Here is a 25,463-nt window from a genome sequence, read left to right as displayed (position 1 = left end):
AAATGAGGCGTGGCTGGGCTGTCACCAGCACCCGGTTCCCAGAACGCCGGAGCTTGTCCTCCGCAAAGCTTGGGCACCTATCCGAAGGGAGGCCAGGTGGATGATGCAGGGCTCGACCCGTTAACCTGCTCTTCAGCTCAGCCCCGCCCCTCTCTTCGGGCCCCCGCGAATTCAAATCGGCTCCGCCGAAGGGCAGAGCACCGAGCGATCGATCGCTCCGGCCCCGCGAGCCGCCATTTTTGGAAGGTGGGAGGAGAAAGGCGGGTGGGCGCGGCGCTTGCTCCGCGGGATGCTAACTGGATTTGGCGGCTCTCTGCAGTACGCCGGGGCTAGGGCTGCACGCTTGGCCGGCGCCCTTCCTTCGGCTGCTTCTCCGGAATGAGGCCTCGGCGCCCGCGCGGGACATCTCGGTTCCTCCTTAGAGCGTGAGTGCGGCGCGCGCGCCCTCGGCTGTCAGTTGGCGCGCGCTCCCGTCGTCCCTCCGCACGCCCCCGCCGCTCCCCCCCACCCCCTTCCCGGTGCTCGCTCGGCGCAGACTCGCTTGTTTGTTTCTGCAGGAATCCTAGGAGAGGCCGAAGCCGCCGCGATGCCGGGGAAGCTGAAGGTGAAAATCGTGGCCGGTCGCCATTTGCCGGTGATGGACCGTGCCAGTGATCTGACGGACGCCTTCGTGGAGGTTGGTTCCTGGTGCTGCCCCTCAGAGCACGGGGTGCGGAACACTGCCCTTCCCGCAGTCCCCGGCTCGGTGGAGGGATGCCCGCCCGCCCGCAGCCCGTGGGATGTGGCCATTCGTCCAGGACAGGTCCCGCCGCCAGGCTCAGGGTGTCCCCGGAGGTCAGGGCGTCAGTCCGACCACCTGCCGGTTCGAGGCGTGGCCGCGGATGTGCTCACACGACCTCGTTTGCGACTAGGAGGTTAAGGGCCAATGCTGCAGTAAGTCCCTCTGGGGGCACCCGCAGTCCCATGGTGCGACTGCATCCAGCCCCTACCCCAACACTGTCTGCATCATCAGTGCAAGTCACACACAACAGCGGCACTTCAGCTGCCCTTGTGTAGACTGGTAGGGAGATGAGCTGTCTCGGGGTAATTTATTGCCTTGAGGTAGGAAGTCAGTTAAGTGCCGTGGATTTCAATTGCAAAATTGCTATTTAAGTCTAATGATTAGTTTAAAAGTCATGCAAATTAGCGCAGGCCTACTGTCCGGAAGTTAATAACTCAGAACCTGAAAGAAGCCAAGGAGAAATTGTAATAAAAGTTGACATGATGAGGTAGACCATTAGAGCAATAATCATTTGGGCTATTAATACTTAGGTTCAAAGACATAATCACACTATACTTCTACTCAGTATATTCCCAAACGTTCTAGAACCTAATTAACTGCAATTCACTCTGCTTTTTAAATTTTTACTTTTATGGCATTTGTTGAATTCAACTTCATTTTTTTATTGGAAAAAAAAAAAACAAACCAACAACAGAAAAACCAAACCAGTTTGCTCTTGGCCAGATGTTAACAGAGATTTAAAGATATCTGACATTGTATTGCCTTTTGGGCAGCCTGGAGAGTGATCCACACAGCTGATACTCATCGCTAATATGTGCTGAGCTTCATGATTGCCACGTTTATGTTATGGACTTTTAAATCCTTAGTCCTCACAACAGAGCTGCTAAGAGACACCCCCTTCTAGCAAGTTAGGCGGTGTAGTTCTAGGGGTGGGAATACTGTGCCTAAGATTACCTTGTAATCTCCACAGCCTAGCAGCAGTCTCTTCTATTCTACGATCCCTGCTTCTAGACAACATGCCGAATGTTTTGTTTGAATGAGGGAACTTAGTTTGGTGGCAGAGTTTTAAGAAAACTTTCTAAGGTAGTAACAGATGAGCTGAGCCATGAGGAGCATTCAGGATTTTTCAGACAAAAGAAATGGCAAAGGCACAGACTTTGGTAAATGGAATGAATGTCCATTAAGCCATTGCAGTGTAAGGTGTACCTGGAGTAAAATGTGGGAAGTGGGGTTTGGAGACGAAGCTGGGAAGGTGGGCTGGAGCCAAGCCTCCTGTTGTTCTATATTCCCTTTGTAAGTGGGAGGGGGCTTTCAGCAGAAAAGAGATTTTACTTTATTAGGTTGTCCATAACGAGTCTGGCCATGATGTCCTGAATGATACTTATTTATTCTGAATGAGCATGATATTTTATCCTGAGTGAGCATGATATTTATTTTGTTCTGGAGGTAGAGTTTCACTAAATCATCCTACCTTCTGTTGAGATTAAAATCCTAGGTCAAGCCAGGCATAGTATACACACTTAATCCTAGTGTTCAGGAGGCAGAGGCAGGTGGATCTCTGAGTTTGAAGTCAGTGTGTTCTATAGAGTTCTAAGGTCAGCAATGGATATATAGAGTCTATGTCAAAATGAAATAAAAACCATAAATAAACCCTTTCTGCCTCCATGTTCTGAGTAGCTGGGATTACAGACACATGCCATCAAACACAGCCCTTTTCCATAGGTTCTGATGGTTGTTTGCTGGGCCTTGTGCTGTTTTGGTCTAGCTGGTGTATGTATGAAGATGAACAAGGTGAATTTGGTTTCTGATTTTAAGGAACTTTTTTATTTTGGTGACCAAGATAGACATTTAAAAAAGTAAAGCATTTACAAAGTATATGTTACAGATTAGGAAACAATTGTTATAGGTGCCATAAGAAAATACAGTGGAGAATGATAAGGATTATCAATTTTAGGTTGTGAGGTCAGTGTCAATCAAGCAAACACCTGTTGGAGGAGAGGCATTAGCTACTGAGAGACTGTAGCTTGTGTTTGTGTGAGAGGATGAGGGCAGGAGAGAAGCTGGAGGAGCCTGGTGTGCTGCGGGGGTGGAGGAGCATGTAGGTGGATGTCTTTTAGCCAAGGGAAGGGAGAGCAGTGTGAGCCACATTTGGGGAAATGACCAAGTGGCTGATGGTGCAAGGCTTGAGAAGCCATGGCTAAGACTTGAACTTTATAACTCCGCTGGTAGCTCTCATTGAATGGTACTTTAATTGCAGTGTGCTGAATCCAGTCTGTGTAGTTCAAATAACATGCCCGCATGGTGGATTTGGCAATGGAGAGAAGTGGATGTATGCCAGAGCTATTCTGAAAGTAGATGAGAGCATTTGTTGGTAGACTTGAGCCAGGGACCAGGCACAGGAGAACTAAAGGGAAACCCTAACTTTCTGGAGTAGTCAGGTCATTTTCTGGAACTGCAGGAGGATAGGGATCGACTGAAAAGACTCACTTTTTACTTGGACATGTTAGACTTGAGATGCCTTTTAACAGCATTTATCAAAGAGGCAGTGGATTTGTGGCTATGATGTTAAAAGAACACCTTGAGTTTAAGGTGGGGCCAACTTGCTCAATCCTGTGAGATCAACTACCCTTTCATTATGTTTTATGGTTGAGCTTGGGTTAAAAGTGCTTCAATTCTATTAAAACCCTTTAATAGAACATACTTTTTTTCTTTCCTTTCCCTCCCTCCCTCCCCCTTCTCCCCCCCACCTTCTTTCCTTTTTTTCTTGAGACATCATTTCTTTGTGTAGCTTGCCTGTTCTGGAACTCACTGTGTAGACCACTGGCTTCAAACTCTTGCCTCTGCTTCTCAAGTGCTGGGAGTAAATGTGTGCACCACCATACTTGGCTCTATATTTTGCTTTTTTAACGTAATCTTTGTGTAAGTGTATTGTGATGCGTGTGTGTGTGTGTGTGTGTGTGCGCGCGCACGCGTGTGTCTGTCTGTCTGTGTTTGTGTGTGCACAGCTGTACGCATGCCACAACATGAGTGAATATAGAGGTCAGAGGATAATTTCTAAGAGTTGATTTTTCTCCTGTCAATTTCAGGGTTCAAATTCAGGTTGTAAGGCTGTGTGGCAAGATCTTTACCACACACTGTGTGACCCTGTATCACATATTTTGAAATCTATCTTGAGACATAAGCATAGAAAATATAATTTATCTATACTGTTGATAAAATGGGCACAGAGCTCAAATAGGACACCAGTTTTGTTTTGTGTGTGTGTGTGTGTGTGTGTGTGTGTGTGTGTGTGTGTGTGTTGAGGTACTTGTTCATTAGTAGAAAATGGGAACTCCTCAGGTTGAGTCATTGGCTAGTTACTGAACTCTGGTATAAGACAGTGCAGTAGATGCCAAGGGTATAGTGATGAAGACAAGAATCTCTGTAGGTAGGAGAGATAATGTATATGTAGTATAATTTAATAGTGAGGTAGATGGTTATACGGACTAGGGAATGTCTCTTGGGGATAAGAATTTCACATGGAAAGACAGTTGCATGGTTTTGAGCTTTGACATTTCAGATTCTGCATTGCTATTGGCCATCTGGTTTTCCAAAACAAGCTGTTGTAGAAAATATTTAATCTAAATCGGGGCCTTTTACCCCACCTTTGATCATTCAGTTCTCAGGTAAAGACACACACACCCTTTATCTTTATAATAAGGCTTGGTCAGCACTTTAAAGCTGGGCAGACGTCTCCCCTCTGAGCTATCATGTCTACTTCCCTGCCAGTAGCGCACAAAATGTTTTGCTAGTTCCATCTGGCTGTTCATGGCTGCAGCTGGCCAGCTCTTATGTCAAGGTTCTTACCCCATGGCATCTTCTCCTCCCCACCATTTTCTCCCCCACATTCTCCTTGTAGTCTCTCCTCAGACCCCAAGCCTGGGAACCAAACCCTGCCTATTTCCTGCCCATCTCTGGGCTGTGGGCATCTTTATTTAACCAGTTGTTTTAAATTAAGGAGCAAGGTCATATTGTACACGCAGATTCCTTCATCCCTGGGGCAGCCAGGCTTTAGGGACCAGTATTTAGCATTACAATGCACAGCAGAAACCAAAGCTCAGCAACTGGCAGCTCACTGCTGCAAGCAAACCTCAGTGACTGGCAGCTCATGCAGCAAGCAAATCTCAGTGACTGGCAGCTCATGCAGCAAGCAAAGCTCAGCGACTGCAGCTCACTGCTGCAAGCAAAGCTCAGCGACTGCAGCTCACTGCTGCAAGCAAAGCTCAGCGACTGGCAGCTCATGCAGCAAGCATAGCTCAGTGACTGCAGCTCATGCAGCAAGCAAAGCTCAGTGACTGCAGCTCATGCAGCAAGCAAAGCAGTGCTCGTTTGATGTCATGGTTGTAGTCCGTCCGTCTGTTGTTGTTGTAGATAATCGGTCAGTGTGTAGTCCTGCGCCTCAAACTTGAGGCTGGCCTGTTTCGGTCATGAAGGTAGGAATTACAGATATCTGCCTGTGTGTCTAAGTTACTTTCCTATTGCTGTGATGATATACCATGACCAAGGCAACTTATAGAAGAGACTGTTTATTGTGACTTACACTTTCAGAGGGTGAGTCCAAGATGGTAATGGAGAAGTAGCTGAAATCTCCCATCTGACCTACAAACCTGAGGCAGAGAGAGACTAACTACAGTGGTGTCACACCCAGTGACATACTCTTACAACAAAACCTTAGCTCCCAATCCTTCCCAAACAGTTCCAACCTTCAAATATAGAAGCCTATTATGGACATTTTCTCTCAAACCATCCGATCATGCCTGGCAATAGCTGTGGATTGTGAAAGTTATAAGGATATTAAAACCTATTACAAGGCTGGAGAGGTTGCTCAGTGGTTAAGAGCCTTAAATATTTTTCCAGAGAACCCTGGCTCAGTTCCTAGTACCAATATGTCACTCACCAATGTAATTTCAGTTCCAGGGAATCTGACACCTTCTCTTGTCTCCAGACACTAGATATTGCTCGTGGTGTGTAGATATCCATGCACACACAACACACACACACACACACACACACACACACACACACACACACCCCTTATTACAAAACTTTGATCTATAAAACTGCCTTAGAGTCTAGGTATATTTCCTTTGAGACAAAGTCTTGCTGTGTAGCCCAGGCTGGCTTTGAATTCTCTGGATCTCTAAGAGCTGGGATTACAGACTTGTGTCCCCTTGCCTGGCTTCTCCTGTGACTGTTGGGCTATTCAGAAGCCGTAACACGGTGGAAATGAGGCGTGTGGGGATTTTGCATTGCAGGGCACCTAGTATTTCTGAGTCTTCTTATAAAGCAGGGGTGGACACTCTCACACGTGCTGTGAGGCTGGTGAGAGGGCTCAGCAGGTAATGATGCCAGGCCTGGCTACCTGAGATCTGTCCCCAACATTGTACGGCGGAAGGAGAGAATTGACTTCCAAAGAATCCTCTGACCTTCATAGGTGCCAGACACACACAAACATACATATATACATAAGGAAATAAATCAGTTAACTCATGCAAAAAAGAAATTTCTAATACTCAGTTAGGGGCTGGCCCTGTCCTGTAACTTGTTAGTGCACTGGGATGTGTCCTTGAAAGAACTTGATGTGAAGAGGACATTTGAAGATGGGGTATGGTGATTTACTTCTTTAGTCCCCAGAGGCAGAGCCAGGTGGATCTGACTTTGAGGCCAGCCTGGTCTATGTAGGGAACCTGTGCCAGCTCGAGTTACATAGTGAGACTCTGTTTCAAAAAGGTCATCTGAGTAGGAGGCTAAAGGAAGGAAACTGTTATGGGTATGTGAAAAATAAGGAAAATAATGAATGTAGGTTGGAGAGGAAGTTTCTAGAAAAGGAAGCCCTCAGTTTTTAAAAGTCATCTGTTTTATTTGATGTGTACAGTGCTTTGCTTGAATGCATATGCGTGTACCACATGCTTGACTGGTGTCCAGGGAGGTTGGAAGAGAACACTGAATCCTCTGGAACTGGAATTGAGGGCAGTTGTTAGCTGCTGTTAAGTCCTAGGTGTCAGACCCGGGTCCTCTGCAAGAACTGAGCCATCTCTCCAGCCCCCACCCTCAAGTGTTGACATAGCAGTGAGAGAGAAGAAATTAAAACATGAAAATGGCACGATGGGTGAGTCTAAAGTGTTACCGAGCTCGTTTGTGAAGTCTCACTGAGGGGCTTGCAGAGAATTAGGATGCTTGAGTGGGAAAGAGGCATGAGCAGGTAGCTAGTGCACAGAGAGAAGTCTGTGCTCCTTGAGGTGCACATGGTGCACATAGCTTTTAGCAATTAGGGAAATAAGATTCTAGGACATGTTGTCTAATAAGAATAATCCTGCAGGAAGGAGAAAATTAGAGCAGGAAACAGAGGCTAATGAAGGATCACAGTGAGATAAGCTGTGATGTAGACGAAGGGAGCTAAGGGAGCCTAGGCCTCCATCTCCTAATGAGAAGCCCACCTCCTTCACTCCCTCCAGCCTTGCCAGTGACAGGCTTTCGTGAGCACTGTCATGCCTGGAGGGAGTGAGGACGTGGCTACTGTCTGTCTCTGGAGGGTAATTAAACGTCTGCAGGGAGATGGAAAAGTCTTTTCACAAGAGTACGACCTGGGCGAGGGCAACGCCAGGGATAGAACAGATGTAATGAGAAGGAGAGTTGGTGGTGAAAACCTAGGGTTCAGACTGCTGAGTAGTCTTGAACTTGGGCCGAGAGCCTGTTGAGCAGCCTCTTAGCCAATTCCTGTGACCCACTGAGCCGCAGTTGTAGTGGTCTGCGTGCTCCCGTGCTGCGGACTGCTGTCCAGGTCCTTGTCTGACAGAGTGCACTAGGAGGCTCGAGCATCAGCCCCAGAGAGGTAGAGAGGTACGCATGCGGCTGTGCAGGTGCTTGTGAGCCCTGCGCATATGTGCAGCTCAGGGCTCTGAGGAAGACACTCACGAACTCAGACCTGCAACTCGTTTTCCATACTGCACTTAAACGTTTGGTGAGTCTGTGACCAACCACATTTTCTTGACTAACCCATCAAGTATTGGTCCAAGTTGTATTGGCTGAGGGAGTTTCTCGTCTATTATGTGAAGACCAAGTCATAAAGATGGTTATTTTTGAGCAGAGGATGGCGCTCCGTGGTGAAATGTGCAAGACCCCGGCCTAGTTGCCAATACGGACAAAACCGAAACATTCTTTTGCAAAAGTCTCGAGGATGAATAAGACAAGGATCCTTAATAAATAGATCTTCATATTAGTGTAATGTTCATGCTACAAACTGGCTAAACTGTGCTGTCCTTTTCTGTTTAAGAGTCTGAGGGAGCAAGGAGAGAAAAATAAATATTTAATCAATATTTCCATTACACCAGATGTTTTCATGGGTAATGCATAATCATGAAATGTCCCGAAAACCTTTTTTTTTTTTTTTTTTTTTTTTGGAGGAAAAAGCAGATTTGAACAAGGTTAAGTAACTTAAGTAGAAAAATGCTCTACTCCACTGTGGGACTTTCAGTTAAAATCCCTGCTGCTCTAAAGGAAGTTGTAAGATGTTCATTTAACTGCTGAGTAATGAAGTAAACAAGATTGAAGAAACTGGTTTTCTGTAGAAGGGTCACATACAGCGGCCATCTGTGATCTAACTTTTTTTTCCATTTTGTTTATTGAAATGTGGGGATGGTAGACCTTTAGAACTGAGTTGACAGTTGACAAAGAGAAAAGGTAAACTATCAGCACAACCACTTGTCTGGTCCCAAGAAATCCCTTTCCCAAAGTGACATGTAGACAAAAGCCGGCAGCAGCACCGTGCCGGCCCAGGGGCTGGGGAATAGCTTCTACCTGCTATAAGGAAGTATTCTTATCTGTGGCAAAAGCGACCTCTGGCTTGTCCATTGACGTATGTCTGGTGTCTACCATAGCAAGTTCTTTGCCAACTTCTAGATTCCTTCAAGCTCTATTCAACAAGTACCCCAGTTTACAAACTTCCCTTTTTCCAGGTCCCTTAAAGCCCTGGAAATGTTTTCTGCATTGCTTCTCTCTGCTTCCCTAGAGACAGGCAGACAGACAGACAGCCTTGGCGGTTTGGAATAAACTTTGCCCTTTTCCTCCCTGAGTGGCTATTTTGGTTTCTTTCCTGTGCCCATTTCATTCACTACTGTTATGGAAAAAAGAGAGCTATAAACTTAAAATTAAAACATTGTGAGCTCTCTTTGCCATGAGTCAGAGCAATTCAATATATTTGGTATTTGAGTGGTTTTGTAATTCTAACAAACATTTTACCTCAAATACAGCAGTTTTAGGTAAATTAAACAACAGTGTATCTGAACTACTTAGAAGAACTTCTGTTCCTTGATGGCCATGGTGTCCTGTTTGGATCAGGCTTCCATCTACCGTGGTGAGCAGAAAACAAAAGCTGAAGATACCCTTAAAGTTGTGAGGAGCAGCTGCCCCTGCAGTCCAAGCCACAAGCAAAAGCCATGGGTTGTATTTTTTAAAACATTTTAATTTTTAATTTATTAACTTTTTAAAATGCAGGAGTGCACCTACATGCCAGTAGAGGGCATGGGATTCCTTTATAGATGGTCATAGCATCCAGGTGGTTGCTGGGAATTGAACTCAGGACCTCTGGAAGAGCAGTCAGTATTTTTAACTGATGAGCCATCTCTCCAGCCTAACTGTGTCGTATACACATAGTTTTTAAATGCTTCCATTAGTTAAAAACACTTGAATGTTTTTAACCAGTGTTAAAGATTGTCAGATGAACTATTTATGCTTTTAAAGTGTATTTCGTTACTTAAGTTTAAGTTTCATAGCTGTAAATAAGAGTGACAAAGTCCGCTTCCGAGTGTTGAATGCTCCTTTAAGCATTTCCTTAGTGGTATATTGAGATGCCAGTCGTTAGAACTTGTGCTTTGTAAGGTAGTATTAGTCAGTTATTTTAGGACAGTAGTGGTTATAGAGAATGTCAACTTGTAAAATTTATGTTTGTTTGTTAGGTTTTTTTCTTTTTTAAAACATGTTAATTTCATTTGATAGCTTGTTGTACTAACACCTGTAACCACCTTTGTTGAAGAAATTTTAGGTTCATATTTGGTATTCTGTAAGATTGTAGGTTCAAGATGCTGTTTTTAAAGAAATTTATTATTAATATGTTTGATTTTGTTTAGAATTAATTTCTTTCCTTGAACGTTGCCGACTCTTAAAGTAGCCTTGTCTTTGTGTTCTGTACTATTGGTAATGGTGGCAGACCTAGAGGTGAAAATCATTATGACTGCTCGCGCACACGTTCTTTCTTCCTTTCTTCTTTTCTTTATTTTTTTTTTGGGGGGGGGGCTGGAATTTACTCTGTAAGACAGGCTGGCCTCAAACTCTTGGCAAGCCTCCTGCCTCATCCTTGTAAGTACTGTGGTTATAGGCATGTGCTACCTGTCCTGGCTAATTGTGACAAATTGGGAACTTAGTTCTTTATTTGGCAAATGTCTTTCTCAGTTTCTTATTTATCTTGATTGCTTAGGTGAGGAGATGGTGTCCTCTTTACCATCTGATTTTGTTGTAGCTGTTCTCCTTCAAGTGGACATACCGAATGCTCCCTCAGTGCTGATGTAATGATGTATGTTTTCTGTTCCCTATGGAGCTGCTCAGGTAGACCAGAAGGTGGATCTCTGTGCCTTGTATCCTACTCACTTACCTGGGCAGATCAATCCTTCTTCCTTTTTTTAGGATAATTGTCTTTTTCTCTTCATTTTTTTAATCCTCACTTAGCTGCCACTAACATTTATTAGCCTAGCACCCATTGCCCCATCCCACCACCACCGAATCCCTTTTTTTAGGTAGTCTCTTGCTATGCAGACCAGACTGGCTTTGAATTTAGAGATCTGACCTCTCTTCTCAGTGCTAGAATTAAAGGCATGTGCCACCACTCCCAGCCTAGCATTTATTCTTATTTTTGATGTATATATTTGAATAGTTTCTTCTTCTTCTTCTTTTTTTTTTTTTAGGTAAAGTTTGGTAATACAACCTTTAAGACTGATGTGTACCTCAAGTCACTCAATCCTCAGTGGAACTCGGAGTGGTTTAAATTTGAGGTAAGCTGTTGAATAACTTTGATGTTTGGGTGTGACCCCTTTTCCTGAGAATGATAAAGAACAATTTCTCCTTTAAGTTTGCTAGTTTTTATGCCTGTAAAGTATTTCCACCTCTGTTCATTTGGGAGTATTGGGGTTGTTTTGAAGCATTGAATCACAGTTAACATACATGCCAGTGCAGATGAAAAATGGGTGTGCTCTTAGGCTTTATGTTCCTGTTTTCTTTGGGTTCTAGCATATACCCGATCTGAAGAGCAGTGCAGACGCAGAACAAGCACAGTCTTGTCTTTTTAAACTACTTTGTAGCTGAGGTTGACCCTGAACTCTTGATCCTCCTGTTCCTACTTTGCAAGTGCTAGGGTCATAGGCATTTGACCCCAGACCTGGTTCCAACCACTTCTGCATGTTTAATTTTGAAGCCGAGCCTTGCAGTGTTGTCCATGCTGGCCGTGACCGAGACCCCTCTGCCTCAGCCTCTCCTGCACCTGGTGCGTTCTTGCTCAGTGTCATTAGGTGCACCTCCCTCCCTCCGTCGCACTCAGTACATTCACAGTGTTTGCAAACATTACTACTCTTTCCAAACCTTTGTTACCCTAGACAGAAACTGTGCTGCTTGAGCCGTAATTTCCATCCCCTTTTTCTTAGCCTTGGTGCCTTTGTGTTGTCTCTTTGCGTTTATTAGGATGTAACTCAGCACGCATTTGGGGGGACTCTGAACCTCTGGCTCTTCTGCTTCTATTTCCAGAGTTCTGGGATTGTAGACTTTTTGTTTTTAAATTTTATTCATTTATTTACTTATTCATTCACTCATGTTTTATTTCTGTAGGTGTTTAGCTTGCCTGTATGTGTGAGCACCAGATATGTACGTGGGGCTTGGAGAGGTAAACCTGTGTCCTCTGGAAAAGCAGCCACTGTCCCTATTAATTGCTGAAACTTCCTTTAGCCCCTGGCATTCATTTTTAAATTTAATTATTTATCTTGAGTTATAGAAATTATTTATGTGTATAAATTTACATAGACATTCATATGTATGCATATTTTGCTAGGGATTGAGCTTAGGTCTTTATATGTTTTTTGTATTTTTAATATTTATTCCTATCATATACCACTTGCAGATACTTTCTGATCTTCAGTAGGTTTTACTTTCTTACTTTCTTGTTTGTTTTTTTTAAAGACTGCATTTCTTTGCGTAGCCCTGGCTGTCCTGAAATTCGCTCAGTAGACTCCAGGCTGATGTTGAACGTAGAGATAGACCTGCCCTTCTGATTCTGAGTGCTGGGATCAAAGCCATGTGCCATCATCGACTGGCTTTTTTTGATATATAGATTTTTTTTTTTATGAAGCTCAGTACATACAGATTCATGTTGTTGTTTATGCTTTTGGTATCACAAATCCACTCTCTTTGTTTTCTTCTGAGAATATCATGGTTTAGCTCTTATCTATAGGTCATTGATTAATTTTGAATTAACTTCTTTAATGGTATGATGTAAGAGGCTAGCTAATTACTTTCTTGTGTGTGTAGTAATTTAGGTGTTTGTTAAGAGACTTCATTCTCCATTGACAAGAGCTAAGACTATCTTTTTAGTTTACAAGTTAACCAGGTGCTGGAGAGATGGCTCAGTGGTTAGGAAGACAGGCTGCTTTTTCAGAGAACCATTTTGTACCTGGCTTTCATAGGGGCAGCTCACAAGGGCCTAGAGAGCTTCTGAGGACCCAGTGCAGTTTTCTGGCCTCTATGGGCACTCGTATGCATATATGCATGCATATATAAACACACATACAACATACCACACAAACACACAAAAAACACACACACAAGACATCACACACACATATCTCACAAACACACACCCATACCCACACCCACATGCCACATCCATACAAAAATATTGAAAAAGTCAACAGAAGAAGCTGTATTTGAGACACACCATGACTAGGGTTTAATTCTATTGGCTGTGGTTGTTGTAGGTTATTGAGCGTAGATGTAAGTCTGTGGGGCTGTGTGACTGATCAAGGTTGATCAAGGGTGAGGAGTTGAGAGTGGGCTATGAGGTTCTGGTAGAGAGACAAGCCTGACTCAGTGGCAGGTTCTGAGGTGGAGGAGAAGGTAGATGAGAGGAGTGCTCTGTCCAAGAGGACCTGAACCTGGAATCTTCTCCAAGGCTCGGAGGAGGAGCTTCTCCTCCGCTTATCCCTGCCTGCTTTTTGCCTCCTTTCTCTGTCTGCACTTTGTCTCCCATCCAGGAGGGATCCTTTTGAGGCATCATGGGTTTGATGGCTGTGTGCAGTATTCTCTACCCTATGCTAAGCCATTCTCTCTTGTTATGCCTATGATATGTTCTTCTAGTTCTCTGGCTTCTTTATGGGTGCTTTCTGTAAAAACATTAGGTTCTTGTTGTGCCTAGCTATCTCCTGGTAGTGTCTGCCTTTTTTCTTTGTGTACCTATTCACTTTTAAATGAGTTGTCTCAGTTTCTGACACGCCCAACTCCACTATTGTAAGTTTTGGGGACAGGGTGATGAAGCATTGAAGAAGTTTTCACTTAGAATACAGTTTTGCCATGGTCCTTACATAGTACAGAGAATGATTCCCCTGTCTTCCTCATCTGAGCCTTACTTTGCAGTCATTGTGCAGACAGGGTAAAGGGTAGTTCCGCTGTTCTTTAAGGAAAGAGAATGAAGTGCAGCAGACTGTTGGCTGATCTGAAGGATACTGTGGTCTCGTTGAGAGCCTTCCAAACTACCAGGGAAGGAAGGCAATCGCACTGCTTTGCTCCTGGTCAATGGCACGACTGTGATCTCTCCTTTAGTTTCAGAAAATGTATTCTACAAGAGTCAGGATGCTGTGAACTGCCGAGGTCTGATTGGAGAAAATGGAAGTCCTATTCCTGGAGCTTGCTAACTTATCCATGTCTGCATTCGTGCTGTCCGTTTTGAACTTCATTTTCCTCAGTGTGTATCTTTTCAGAGGTACACCAGGGTGGCTGTAATTCTGTGTTCATCCAGGAAGGTCTTGTGTGAGTTAATATGAGCTGGCAGCAGTGAAGTTGGGTGTTACTCTGAAATCAGTTAGGCATTAGGTCGGTTTGAATATTGGCGTTTTGAGGTACGTGTGTCCTTTAGATAATATACAGGCATGAGTGGTTTAGGCATGTGTCTTAGTCATGGTCTGTGGCTGTGAAGAGACACCATGACCAAGGCAGCACGTGAAGGAAGCATTTAATCCTGGGTTAGCTCCCAGTCTCCGAGCTTTACTCTTTCTTTCATCATCACAGTGGGGCAGATATGGTGCAGGAGCTACATCCCCAGAGAGGGACGGGCCTTGCCTGCCAACCCTTAAAGCCCGCCCCCAGTGACACACTTCCTTCAACAAGCCCACATTTCCTAATCTTGTTAATAGTTACTAATAGGACCACTCCCTAGTGATTAAGTATTCAAATATATGGGCCTCTGGGGCCATTATTCAAAATACCACATTCTACTCCCAGTCCCCTATAGGCTTGTGGCCATATTATAATGTAAAATGTATTCAGTCCAATTTTAAAAGTCCCCATAGATGTTTCAGCTTTTACACTCTTTAAAAGTGCAAAGTTTGAAATCTCTTTTGAAACTCATGGCAGTATATTAACTGTTACCCTGGTAACATCAAAAAGCAGATCTCATGCCTTCAACACACAATGAGACAGATTAGACATCATCACTCCGAAAGGGTGGGCAGGGAGCATGGTGAGGAATACTGGACTAAAGCAGTCGGGTAAACTCCAAACTCTGCATTCGCACGTGTGACCCCAGAACACTCTTCCTGTCTCCAGCTTTCAGCATTGTTGACTGCACCATTCTTCTGTTTCTTGGGCTGGGTCCACACCTAGTCTGTAGCTCTCCTAGGCAGGTACCCCATATTCTTGTTGTTGAATATTTAATCCTAACCCAGGGTTTCTTCCCTGCCTTTGACCACTTAGTTCCCAGGTTAAAGACACACACACCCTTTATATTTATAATAAGCCTTAATCAGTATAAGAACTGGGCAGATATCTATACTGTATGCTATTATGTCTATTTCCCAGCCAGTAATCCCATCATATAATTTGCCATGTTTCCTCTGGGCTCTTAACTCTAATTGGCATCACTTTAGGATTCTTACCTCGTGGCAGCTTCTTCTTTATTCTCTTTCTTCCCGCTCCTCGTGATCTCCTCAGACCCCAAGCCTGGGAACCTAAGGACCCCTCCCCCCATCTCCCGTCTGCCCAACTGTAATCTTTTGTAGTGTGTAATTTTAAAAAAAAGTTCACGCAATTGCCAACTAGGCACCTGCATCGGTGGTCTTGTCCACCCCAGTGGCTGGCTGGCTTTAAGTGGTCTTGCCCTGGTTCCTGTGGCTAGCCTTCCGCCAAGCTGCTCCAGTCAAGAACCGCTCCCAAGCTAGCTTTCTATCCTAGCTCTCTTGGTCCACATGGTCAGCTGTGGGCAAGGCTCTCGCCAGCCTGTGCTCCTGTGCTCTGCTGTGGTTTCCTCTCCCCTGGTTCTCGGTCCAATCTTCCCGTTCCAAAACCTGATTTAATTCTGCTCTGGCTATGTTTTTTTCCCTCCTTCGTTCTTCCCCTCCTGCCAGGAATGGAAAATACGAGACAATCTAAGTTTAAAATCAAGAGATGACACAGCCGTTGGGTGTGAGTCTATCATCCTAAACTCATCAACTATTCTATGTCGGACATCTTCTGGTGGTGGAGGTTGCCACAGGGTCTGCCAGTTCTATATCTTGCATCCTCTCACTCTCTTCTTCTCCTCCCGAGTCCTCTCTGCCTCTCTTGGACATGGAGGCCCTCCTCCTCATTTTGTCCCAGAGATTGGCTTCTTGTCTTTATTAGCCAATCAATTAATTGGGGGAATATTCCCCTACATCTTTAAGCATTATTCACGAATCAGGGATAACTTGGGGGGCAAGTTTACATAGCATCACTTGTCTACATTCAGACTCTCTCGTCCATAGAGGCAATCAGGCCTTGGGGCTAGTATTTAGCATTACAATACAAGCAAAAGACCAAATCTTAACAGACTGGCATCTCTAACATCTTAGAGGTCTCCACCATGATCCAAGCTTCACCTATACAACTTCATGTTATGGCCTCTCTAGGCCTCCGTGGGAGGACACCCTGATACACACCTGGCCTCAGAACTCTTCCTTAGCTGCAGAGGGAGATTCCACAACCCCGTTTTTGTGTCCTTGACTCTAAAGCCTGAATCACATGGTCAAAGTGTGGTTCCCTTAATCAAACACTTTTCATCATCTTTCTGTTTCGATGGTTTTCTTCACTTCTTAAGTGTTTCTGAATTACTTTTCACAAGTTGGGAACTGAGCTGAGGTCACCACTCTCTATTCCATTTAGCATCAGTCTTCTTTTCCTTCTGCCTACCCACAACCGGGTTTCTTTGTGTAGTCTTGGAAGTCCTGGAATTTACTCTGTAGTCTAGGCTGGCTTTGAACTCACAGAGCTCTGCCTGCCTCTGCCTCCTAGGCACCAGGATCAAAGGCATGCACCACCGCTGTCTGACTTGGTTTAAACTTTTATCTCTTTGTGTGGTGAATGTAGCTCCATTACACTTCTTGGTGCTCCTTTTCTCCTCAAGCCATACATTTAAATTTTTTCCTTGTTTAGCTTGCTCCTTCTCATTATCAATATGCATAAGAATGATCACTAGGGGTTGGGGATTTGGCTCAGTGGTAGAGCGCTTGCCTAGGAAGCGCAAGGTCCTGGGTTCGGTCCTCAGCCCTGAAAAGAAAAAAGAATGATCACTAATAACCACAGGACTGAGTCAATACTAGATGGCCTTGAAATCTCCTCTACCAATGCTATTGATCCTCAGGTTAGTCTCTGACAGACTTTTTTTTTCCAACAAGGGGAGAAAGCAGCCACACTCTTTGCCAAGATATCACAAGAGTAGCCTCCAGGTTACTTACTAATATTCTTCTCTGAGACCTCTTGGGCTAGGCCAGCATACTCTACACTGCTCTCAGCACCTCTGTCTTCCTCGCTAATACTAGTACGGCCCATTCCACTTAGTGTTCAGCTGTTTCCTAAGCCAAGGCCTAAAAGCCTACATTCTGCCAACAAGCAGGCATGGTCAGGCCTGTTAGAGCAATACCCTTCTCCCCGGTACCAACTTCTGTCCTAGTCACTGTTCTGTTTCCGTAAGAGACACCATGACCAAGGCAGAACTTATAAAAGAAAGCATTCAACTGGGCGCTCTTGCTTACAGTTGCAGAAGTTTAGTCCGTTATTATCACAGTGGAAGCAGTCATGGTTCTGGAAAAGTAGTGGAGAGGTACATCTAGATTCACAGGCAGAGGTCGGGGAGAGGGAGGGGAACCACGCAGAGAGACGAGATAGACAGACTGCACCTGGCATGGACTTTTGACATCTCAGAGCCCACCCTATCACTGCCACTCCTGGTTATCTACTCACACTTCCTCCAAAATGGCCACACCTCTTAATCCTTTTAAATAGTGTCACTCCCTGGTGACTAAACATTCAGATATATGGGGCCATCCTTATTCAAACCACCACATATACTAAGGAAACAAAACTGCAAGTTGAAAAGCTGCTAAGCTGGGCAGTGGTGGCACATGCCTTTAATCCCAGTGCTTGGGAGGCAGAGGCAAGAGGATCTCTGTGAGTTTGAGGCCAGCCTGGTCTGCAGAGCAAGTTCCAGGACAGCCAGAACTACAATGAAACCCTGTCTCAAATAATAAAACAAAACAAGCTGCTGCCATACTTGTGCCTCAGCTCATAGCCAATAAAGGGTCCCCTGAGACGTGGCCTAGTGGACAGTAGCTGCCATTCCTAATGATCTTCCTGTGGGGTGTGTTCGTGCTTCTCCCGAGAACCACTTCCGAGTAGCTTGGCTGCGTCTGGGCTTTCTACTGAGGGACGCGGCTGTAGACGCTTCTTCCTGGAAGTGCTTTTCTCCAAAGCTTCCCAAGGGACGGCTCCCTTAGGAGGTTTTCCAGCTCTGGGTACTGGTTGCACTGATAACTTGTCACTTGCTAGAGAGTCTGGTAAATGTAGTCTTTTAATGGGGCATATTGTATGCAGTTGATATATCTCAATATTTAAAATATTTCTGAGAAGCCAGGCACATGTCTTTAATCTTACCACTGGGGAAGCTGAGGTAGAGGCCATCTTGGCCTATCTATTGAGTTCCAGGATAGCCTGGACTCATAGAAAGACCCCGTCCCCCTCCCCCTCCATTTGTTTTACAGACATGCACGCACACACACATGCACACACAAATGCACACAGTTGCACACACTCACATACACATATTTCGTGCCATTGCGGAATTGTGTCCAAGGCCTTGTGCTGCAGGTGCTCTGCCACTATTTATATGTAGTGCTTGGCTGAGTTACCAGGCTGTGTTAGCTAATCTCTTCCCTCTGTCCTTAGAGATAGTCCCTGAGACCCGTATGGTCCAGCAGTGTATAACTTATGATGCTTAAAGTTGCCAAGCTTTAAGGTTTAATTTCAGGTGTGGTTTCAGGTGGATGATGAGGACTTACAGGACGAACCTCTGCAGATCACGGTGCTTGACCACGATACGTACAGTGCAAACGATGCTATCGGCAAGGTGTACATTGACATCGACCCTTTACTGTATAGTGAAGCTGCCACAGTCATCTCAGGGTGGTTCCCAATTTATGACACCATACATGGTAAGGAGCAACGCTGGAAGGAATTGAAGTGTAGCTTGATACCTGTTTGCCTGGAGGACATTTGTACTACACTGTCCTTTTTAAAATCCTAGTTCTAAAAGAAATCTTGGGAACTAGACAAGTAACCAAATGTTGCTAGGAGAACCACTGTTTCTCTGAGCAGTTAAAGTGCCTGCTGTCCCCATGTGACAGACAAGGAAATGTGTCGTTTAGAAGCTGTCTCAGGGTAGGGTGGGTCTGGGGGAGCATTTCCTAGCCAGCATTATACTCTGGGATGGTCTCTAGCACTGACAAATGAAAGAAACGAAAAAGTGAAATGCAGAATAATGATGTATTGGTAGTCTATATTTTTAAAATTTATTTTCTAACTGATTAATTTTGTAATTGAAAGCTGGATTCTTATCCAGAGATGATGGTACTTGCTTTTAGTCCCAGTATTTGGGCGAAAAGTAGTAAGACTGAGTTTGAGGCTAGGCTGTGGTATGAAGCCCTGCACTGCAGGTGTGTGTTTTGTGAGTTGAGAGCTGTTTTCTTCACAGTGTTTGTGTCATTCATGGTTTTATTCAGTTTCTCCTGAGTTTTAGAGGAGTTATGATGTATAGAGCAGAAGTGAGACAGAGATTTGCAAAAAGGTCACAGTGACTCTCGTCACCATTTTTCTGTTTTAGAAACTAGCTATTTTTGTAAAAAGTTCAAGATCATTTGTTACGAGTAAAGAAAGCAATGATCACATTTTTAAAAATTGGTAACCTTACTTTTATTATGGTACATATCAGTAAAATTTATAAAAATTCCTTGAAGTCCTTGATAATTTTTAGAATATAAGGGTCCTGCGACCAAAAACCTCTGAGACTGGCTAATCTAACTGGATGTTAATTTGAGGACATGTCTCCACCCAGGACTGGCACAGATGTCAGGTTGTTTTCTGACCTGGCTGTCCCACTGATAAAGGAAGGACAATAAGAAGTGAGATGTTTTCAGTGGAGCAGGACATTTGCTGAGGACTGTGTGTACATTCATCAGGACTTATATCTGTTATTTACAAACATTCAAAATGATAAATCAGATTGAAAAATGGGATTTCAAAATCGATTCGCCCCTGTTCATAGTCCCTGTTTTTCAGTTGAAGAAAATGAGGAAGTTCCCTGAAAACAGTGAGACAGGTAGACCATGTGCTATACTGTGGCTTGCAAAATTCATGGTACAAAATGTGATCATCTCAAAGTTGTTGAAATAAAAGAATTTTAATCTGTATTATCATTAGAAGATTTGGTAGAATGCATAAAATGGTTGTTTGCACAGTTCCATTTCTGGATTATAGCCAGCTCCCTCTCCCCCTTCACCCCCTGTTTTCTACAATGTACCTATTATATATTCATTCTCTCTAGAGTGGGGAAGTAAAGACAATCAGATATTATGTTGCAAGTTAAAAAAATGTAACCCAGAGTGTAAAGAGATGGCTTAGTTGGCAAAGTGCTTCTGGGTAAGCATGAGGACTTGAGTTTGATCCTCAGAAACTACAGCAAGCAGTGTGTACCAGTACTGAGGGGAGGAACAGGAGGACCCTGGGGCTGGCAGGTAGTCTAGCTAAATCAGTGAGTTCAAGGCTCGGTGAGAGACCTGTTTCAAAGAGAGAAGTGGTGGGCAGATGGTTCAGTCACTAAAATGATTGCTATAGAAGGAAAAGAGCATGAGTTTAGCTCCCTAGTGCCCATGTGTAAACATGGCATCTTCTGTAATACCAGAACTAGAGAGGTGGAGACAGGAAACCCCTGGAATTTATTAGCCAGGCTGTGATGCTAAAGAGGTAGTCATGGACCTAGATTAAAGCACTAAACAGTTATATGCATGAAAAAGTTTCCCGACTTTTTTTTTTTTTCTCTTGGTTTTTCGAGACAGGGTTTCTTTGTGTAGCCCTGGCTGTCCTGGAACTTGCTTTGCACCACCACTACCACATGACTAATTTCTTAACATTTAACATATAAGGTTGTTTATAATTGGCTTTATATGGGCTCTGTATTTGAAACATCTCTTCTGGTTTTAGTAAATTCTAAAGGCTTTTCTTAGACATTGTTAAGCTATGCAGATAGTCAGGTAAATGTAGTTAGTAAATGTTTAGCAGCAGGGCTGGGTCATTTCTTTTTATTGCAGCATGTCCTGGAAGCTGCATGGTAAACCTCATGTTACATCAGAGTCCACGTGGCATGTCCTTGGTGTTATCAAGAGCTGACGTTTATTCTTGCCCTTTTGCCTGTTAGTTAGGGCACTATGGAAGCTAGTAAACCTCACTTACACACTGATTTCTTCTTCAAAACGAGGACGGTGCTACTGCAGCAGCATGCTCCCTGGGTTGATGTGAGCACAGTGAGCATTAGTGGGCTGTGGCCTCGGACTCACCAAGTCTTTCCACCACTGCCATCCGTCATCCCTCAAGGGACTTCATGCCTCAGGCCGTCTTGGCTCACGTGGATGAGCTGGGTAACTGTGGACAGTGCTTTTCTCGGGCTGTCTCTGCTCAGCCTCAGTGTCCCGAGGGCCGAGGGGTGGGACTAGCTAGGCAGCACAGCGACCTACCGACCGTGCCTTCATGGCAGCACATTGCCTGAGGAGCAGTAATTGCATCTGTTTGCGTCACGATCGTACATGTTCTCTACTTAGAGACTTGATTTTCTTTTTAAATCTGAAGGTATCCGCGGAGAAATCAATGTTGTTGTCAAAGTAGACCTCTTCAATGATTTAAACAGATTTAGACAGTCATCATGTGGAGTTAAATTCTTTTGCAGTAAGTAAATACATTGTTTTGTTTAACAGAAAAAATTAGTAATTTTTAAATATGGAAAACTAATATTTAGAAGGGTTAGTGGAAAAGTGTTTTAGACTTTGGTTCTGATATAAGAGAAAAATGTTAAACTTCTAGAAATAGTCACTGTACCTCTGTGACTGTTTATTTTGTTTTAGAGTAAATGATGTCTAATTTTTACAAGTTCTTAGAAATTTTTGTTAGAAAAACCCTGAGGCATTTTGCTGTAGTCTAGAATGCTGAGTGAGGGGAGCAGAGCTGGGGTCCAGTCTGGACACGTGATGCCCCAGACAGTGATGTGTGGTGTAGCATACAGCCTGCACCGCTGATCCACAGCACAGGGGTGTGTGTGGGACTGCTCTGGCAGCTCAATACCATCCTCTGTAGTGGACCCAGCATCCCCAAGTAGTTATCATTAGTGCTTGAATACAGTTCTTGAGAGACTGGTATGGATGGTTCACCTTTGAATCTGACTAGATCCTACTTAAATCCAACCATACACTTCTTTCAGTGAGTCTCGAATGCATCTGTGTACTGTGTACTGTGCCTGCTGTACTAGCTGGCTGTGTGACCATGGGTGCTGCTAGGAACAGGGGTCTGAGGGACTCATTAACATGTTCAGAAAGGGGCTGTCGTGTGAGATGGAAAGACATTTTGCCTTCATGTTTGCACCCACTAGCCAACTTTCATTTTATTTTCATAAACTTAAATTTATTTTTAGCTTGTACAGATTCATGTGATACTCTGATACTTTGATTTTCTGTTTAATATCTAGCTATCCTCTGAATCATGAAAGTACAATTTAAATTTATTATTCTTATGTGAGAAAAGTGAGAGGTCTGAAGATAGGAAATTATTTTTAGGATAAGACAGATCTGAAAGCTTCTCGAGAATTCATAATTGCATTGAGGTTTTATAGTAGATTTTCTTGCATTAGATCTAAAACCTAAAAACTGAATGAATACTTTTTTGTTTATATATTTTGTAAATATTTGTTTGGCTTTGTGATTTATTAAATAATAATAACTAATTTATTTTAACAGCAACATCTATTCCAAAGTGCTACAGAGCTGTGGTAATCCATGGATTTGTAGAGGAACTTGTGGTCAATGAGGACCCTGAGTATCAATGGATTGATCGAATCCGTACACCCAGGGCATCGAATGAAGCCAGGCAGAGGCTCATTTCCTTAATGTCAGGTATCTAGTAAGGCACTTCACTGCTGATGGACTAGCCTCTAAATATTACCTTCTTTCTCAGGGCCCTTGACATTTTACAGCAACATCGTGAATTTGAAGTGTCGATTCCTTACCTCAGGCACCATCTCATCGAACCACTGCATACTTTTAACAAGTCTCTTGCTATAAATCAGATGTGCGTGTGCGCGCGCGCGCGCGCGTGTGTGTGTGTGAGAACAGGTGAACATACAGGTATGTGTGTCATTGTGGAGGCCACAGAACAACCTTAAGTATTCCTCAACCACTGTCTTTACTTCTTTTTAAAACATGGTTTTGCCCTGGTTTGGAACTCACAGATTACAAATGTGAGCCACTTTAAAAACAAACAAACAACTCGTGGGCTCTGGGAATTGAACTCAGGTCCTTATTGCAGTACACACACTTTGCAGACTGAGCTGCTCACCTGGCCCCTTGAAAATTCTAACTGGACAGCAAAAGGACGTTGTGTCATAGGTGGTATAAGGTAAGGGATGAATTCTGTGGATTCCGGAAGGAGCTCTGAGCAGGGGCAGTTGTAGGTTCTTCCTTAGCATCGTTTGGACTCACAGCTTAGGCCAGCCGTGTCTCTGCTCACCTGTCACCGTGCAGTCCTTCCTTGAGAACCGACTGCTCGCCTCCTCTTGCCTGGCCAGCAGCAGATGCATGCCAGTACATGTAGGACTTGTTTCTCTTTTTGTGAATGAGTGTATACATGCATGTGTGTGCGCGTGTGTATGTGCATGTGTGTGTGGCTACATATATCCGTGTGTGAGTGTGTGGGCCAGAGGTGAACATATATTCTTTGTTCTTTTTCTTCATCACCTTCTACCTTGTGTTTTTGAGGCTGAGTCTCTCACTGTACTTGGAGCTCACCAAGTGGCCACAGTGACTGGCCAGCAAGCCCCAGGGCTCTACTGCTGGGAGTGTAGGGCTATAATGTCAGAGTTCAGATTTGTTTTTTAGTATATATATTTAATATATGTATTGCACGCACGCGCACACACACACACACACACACACACACACACACACACACACACACGAGGTCCTCATGCTTGCACAGCAGAACTTGGATCATTGAATTGTCTCCCCAATCCTTAGACTTGGAGCCTATCTTTCTTGTTCGTCCAACTCTCTAACACCTACGACATGAGAAGAATGCCAGCATACAGTGCAGAACTCAAACCATGCCCATGGATGAATGAGTGAGCATCTACTCACCATGCTTCAACTTGTAGCCAATAGCATCTTACCTCCCCACCGTGGAGCCTGGACCAGTTAATCTTTTAAGTTCTCATCAAATTCTGAGAGTCCCTGGTTTTTCCACTCCTTTGTTTTTGTATTGCTATTGTATCCTTCCTTTGGAAGGTGTCTACTACAGAGCTGATGTTACATGAGCTCCTTTGTCTCTGTAGGTGAGCTACAGAGGAAGATCGGCCTGAAAGTCCTTGAGATGCGAGGCAATGCCGTTGTTGGCTACTTGCAGTGCTTCGACCTGGAGGGCGAGTCTGGGTTAGTGGTGCGAGCCATAGGAACCGCCTGCACTCTGGATAAATTAAGTAGCCCAGCAGCATTCCTTCCTGCATGCAATTCCCCATCCAAAGAAATGAAGGAGTAAGTATGAGTCAGTGCAAGTCTTCTCAGGGAGACTTCTGTCTTTTATGTGCAAGCTCCGTTTGTTCTCACATTTTGGTAGCAGTCTTCAACATACGGTTTTTACTTGTGTGATTTTTTTCTTAACTATTTCAGATCCTTAGACGTCATCTGTCTAAAGCATAAAATGAATATTTATGTCCTGTGTGGATCTTGCCTTCTTCTCTAGGACATGCTTGACTAACTGTATTCACTGTAGGCGGTGTGTAGAAAGGAGCCTGCAGGCTGTCCGGTGTAGGCCTCTCAGGCTCCGGTGTCTACCATGTGCAGGCAGCTCATGAAAACAGACCGTGGGTCAATAAGGCAAGGTGGGAAAACCTCTCCTCACTCTTCACCTCCCCTCCACCCGACATCCTCCCTCCCTCCCTCTTATCTTTTCCTTCCCTCTTTAGAGATTGGTTCTCACTTTGTTGCCCAGGCTGACCCAAAATTCTTGGCTTCAAGCTGTCCTTAGCTTCATAAGAGCTGGGATGGAGGTGCTCAGCCCTATGCATGCTTAGGCAAACTTTCTTGGAAAGGCCAGGTAGTAAATACTTTAGACACTGGCAGTTTAGACTGTCTTTATTTATAACACACACACACACACACACACACACACACACACACACACACACACACACACACACACAGCCATAAAACAGAACCAAACCCGGAAGGCACCCTCCCACCTAGCACCTGACCAAACAAAACAAAACAAAACAAAACAAAAAAAAACCCAAAGCAGAGTCAATAAGTAGAAGAAATCCCTTCAAAACAGTTCCCAGTCCATAATCTAAGGGCATTTAGACTTAGAGATTGGTTGAAGGCTGTGTGCTCAGTACACATAGTCAGGGTTACTATGGCTATGAAACATCACGACCAAAGGAGCTTGGGGTAGAAAGGGTTATTTGGCTTACACTTTTACAGCACTGTAGGCGCTGATGCAGGGGCCATGGAGGGGCACTGCTCACTGGAATGCTCCTCCTGCTTTCTTATAGAACCCAGGGCTACCAGCCCAGGGACGGCTTTTCTATCCTCAGTAATTAAGAAAATGCCCTGTAGGCTTGCCTACAGCCAGATGTCATGGAAGCCTTTTTCTGAATAGAGGTTCCCTCTTCTCAGAGGACTAGCATGTGTCGAGCTGACATAAAGCTAGCCAGTACCCCCAGTTAGGCCTATCTCTGATGGACTGGTTTCTAAGGCAGGTTCTAAGTATGGTGGGTGGGGATAGCCTGCCCATACCT

At 44.3% G+C, this 25,463-nt stretch overlaps 1 protein-coding gene across 50 annotated transcripts in view; it reads left to right on the top strand.

Annotated features, from left to right (window-relative positions):
* Positions 1 to 235: 235 nt before the first annotated feature.
* The window catches only part of C2cd5 (C2 calcium-dependent domain containing 5), an 86,099-nt gene continuing 60,871 nt past the window's right edge, over positions 236 to 25,463 (top strand). For all 50 annotated transcript variants that reach the window (XM_087658348.1, XM_087658349.1, XM_087658347.1 and 47 more), the window contains 7 exon segments: positions 236 to 425; positions 558 to 676; positions 10,777 to 10,863; positions 18,399 to 18,570; positions 21,257 to 21,352; positions 22,414 to 22,569; positions 24,003 to 24,201. Coding sequence is in view for 47 of the 50 variants with exons in the window: in XM_087658345.1 (XP_087514471.1) it covers positions 587 to 676; positions 10,777 to 10,863; positions 18,399 to 18,570; positions 21,257 to 21,352; positions 22,414 to 22,569; positions 24,003 to 24,201 (800 nt within the window). In the remaining 3 variants the exon portion in view is untranslated.

Source organism: Rattus norvegicus, chromosome 4 (assembly GCF_021556685.1).
Source record: "Rattus norvegicus strain SHRSP/BbbUtx chromosome 4, alternate assembly SHRSP_T2T, whole genome shotgun sequence".
Classification (NCBI taxonomy): Eukaryota; Metazoa; Chordata; class Mammalia; order Rodentia; family Muridae; genus Rattus; species Rattus norvegicus.
This window is presented reverse-complemented; position numbering and strand designations above follow the sequence as displayed.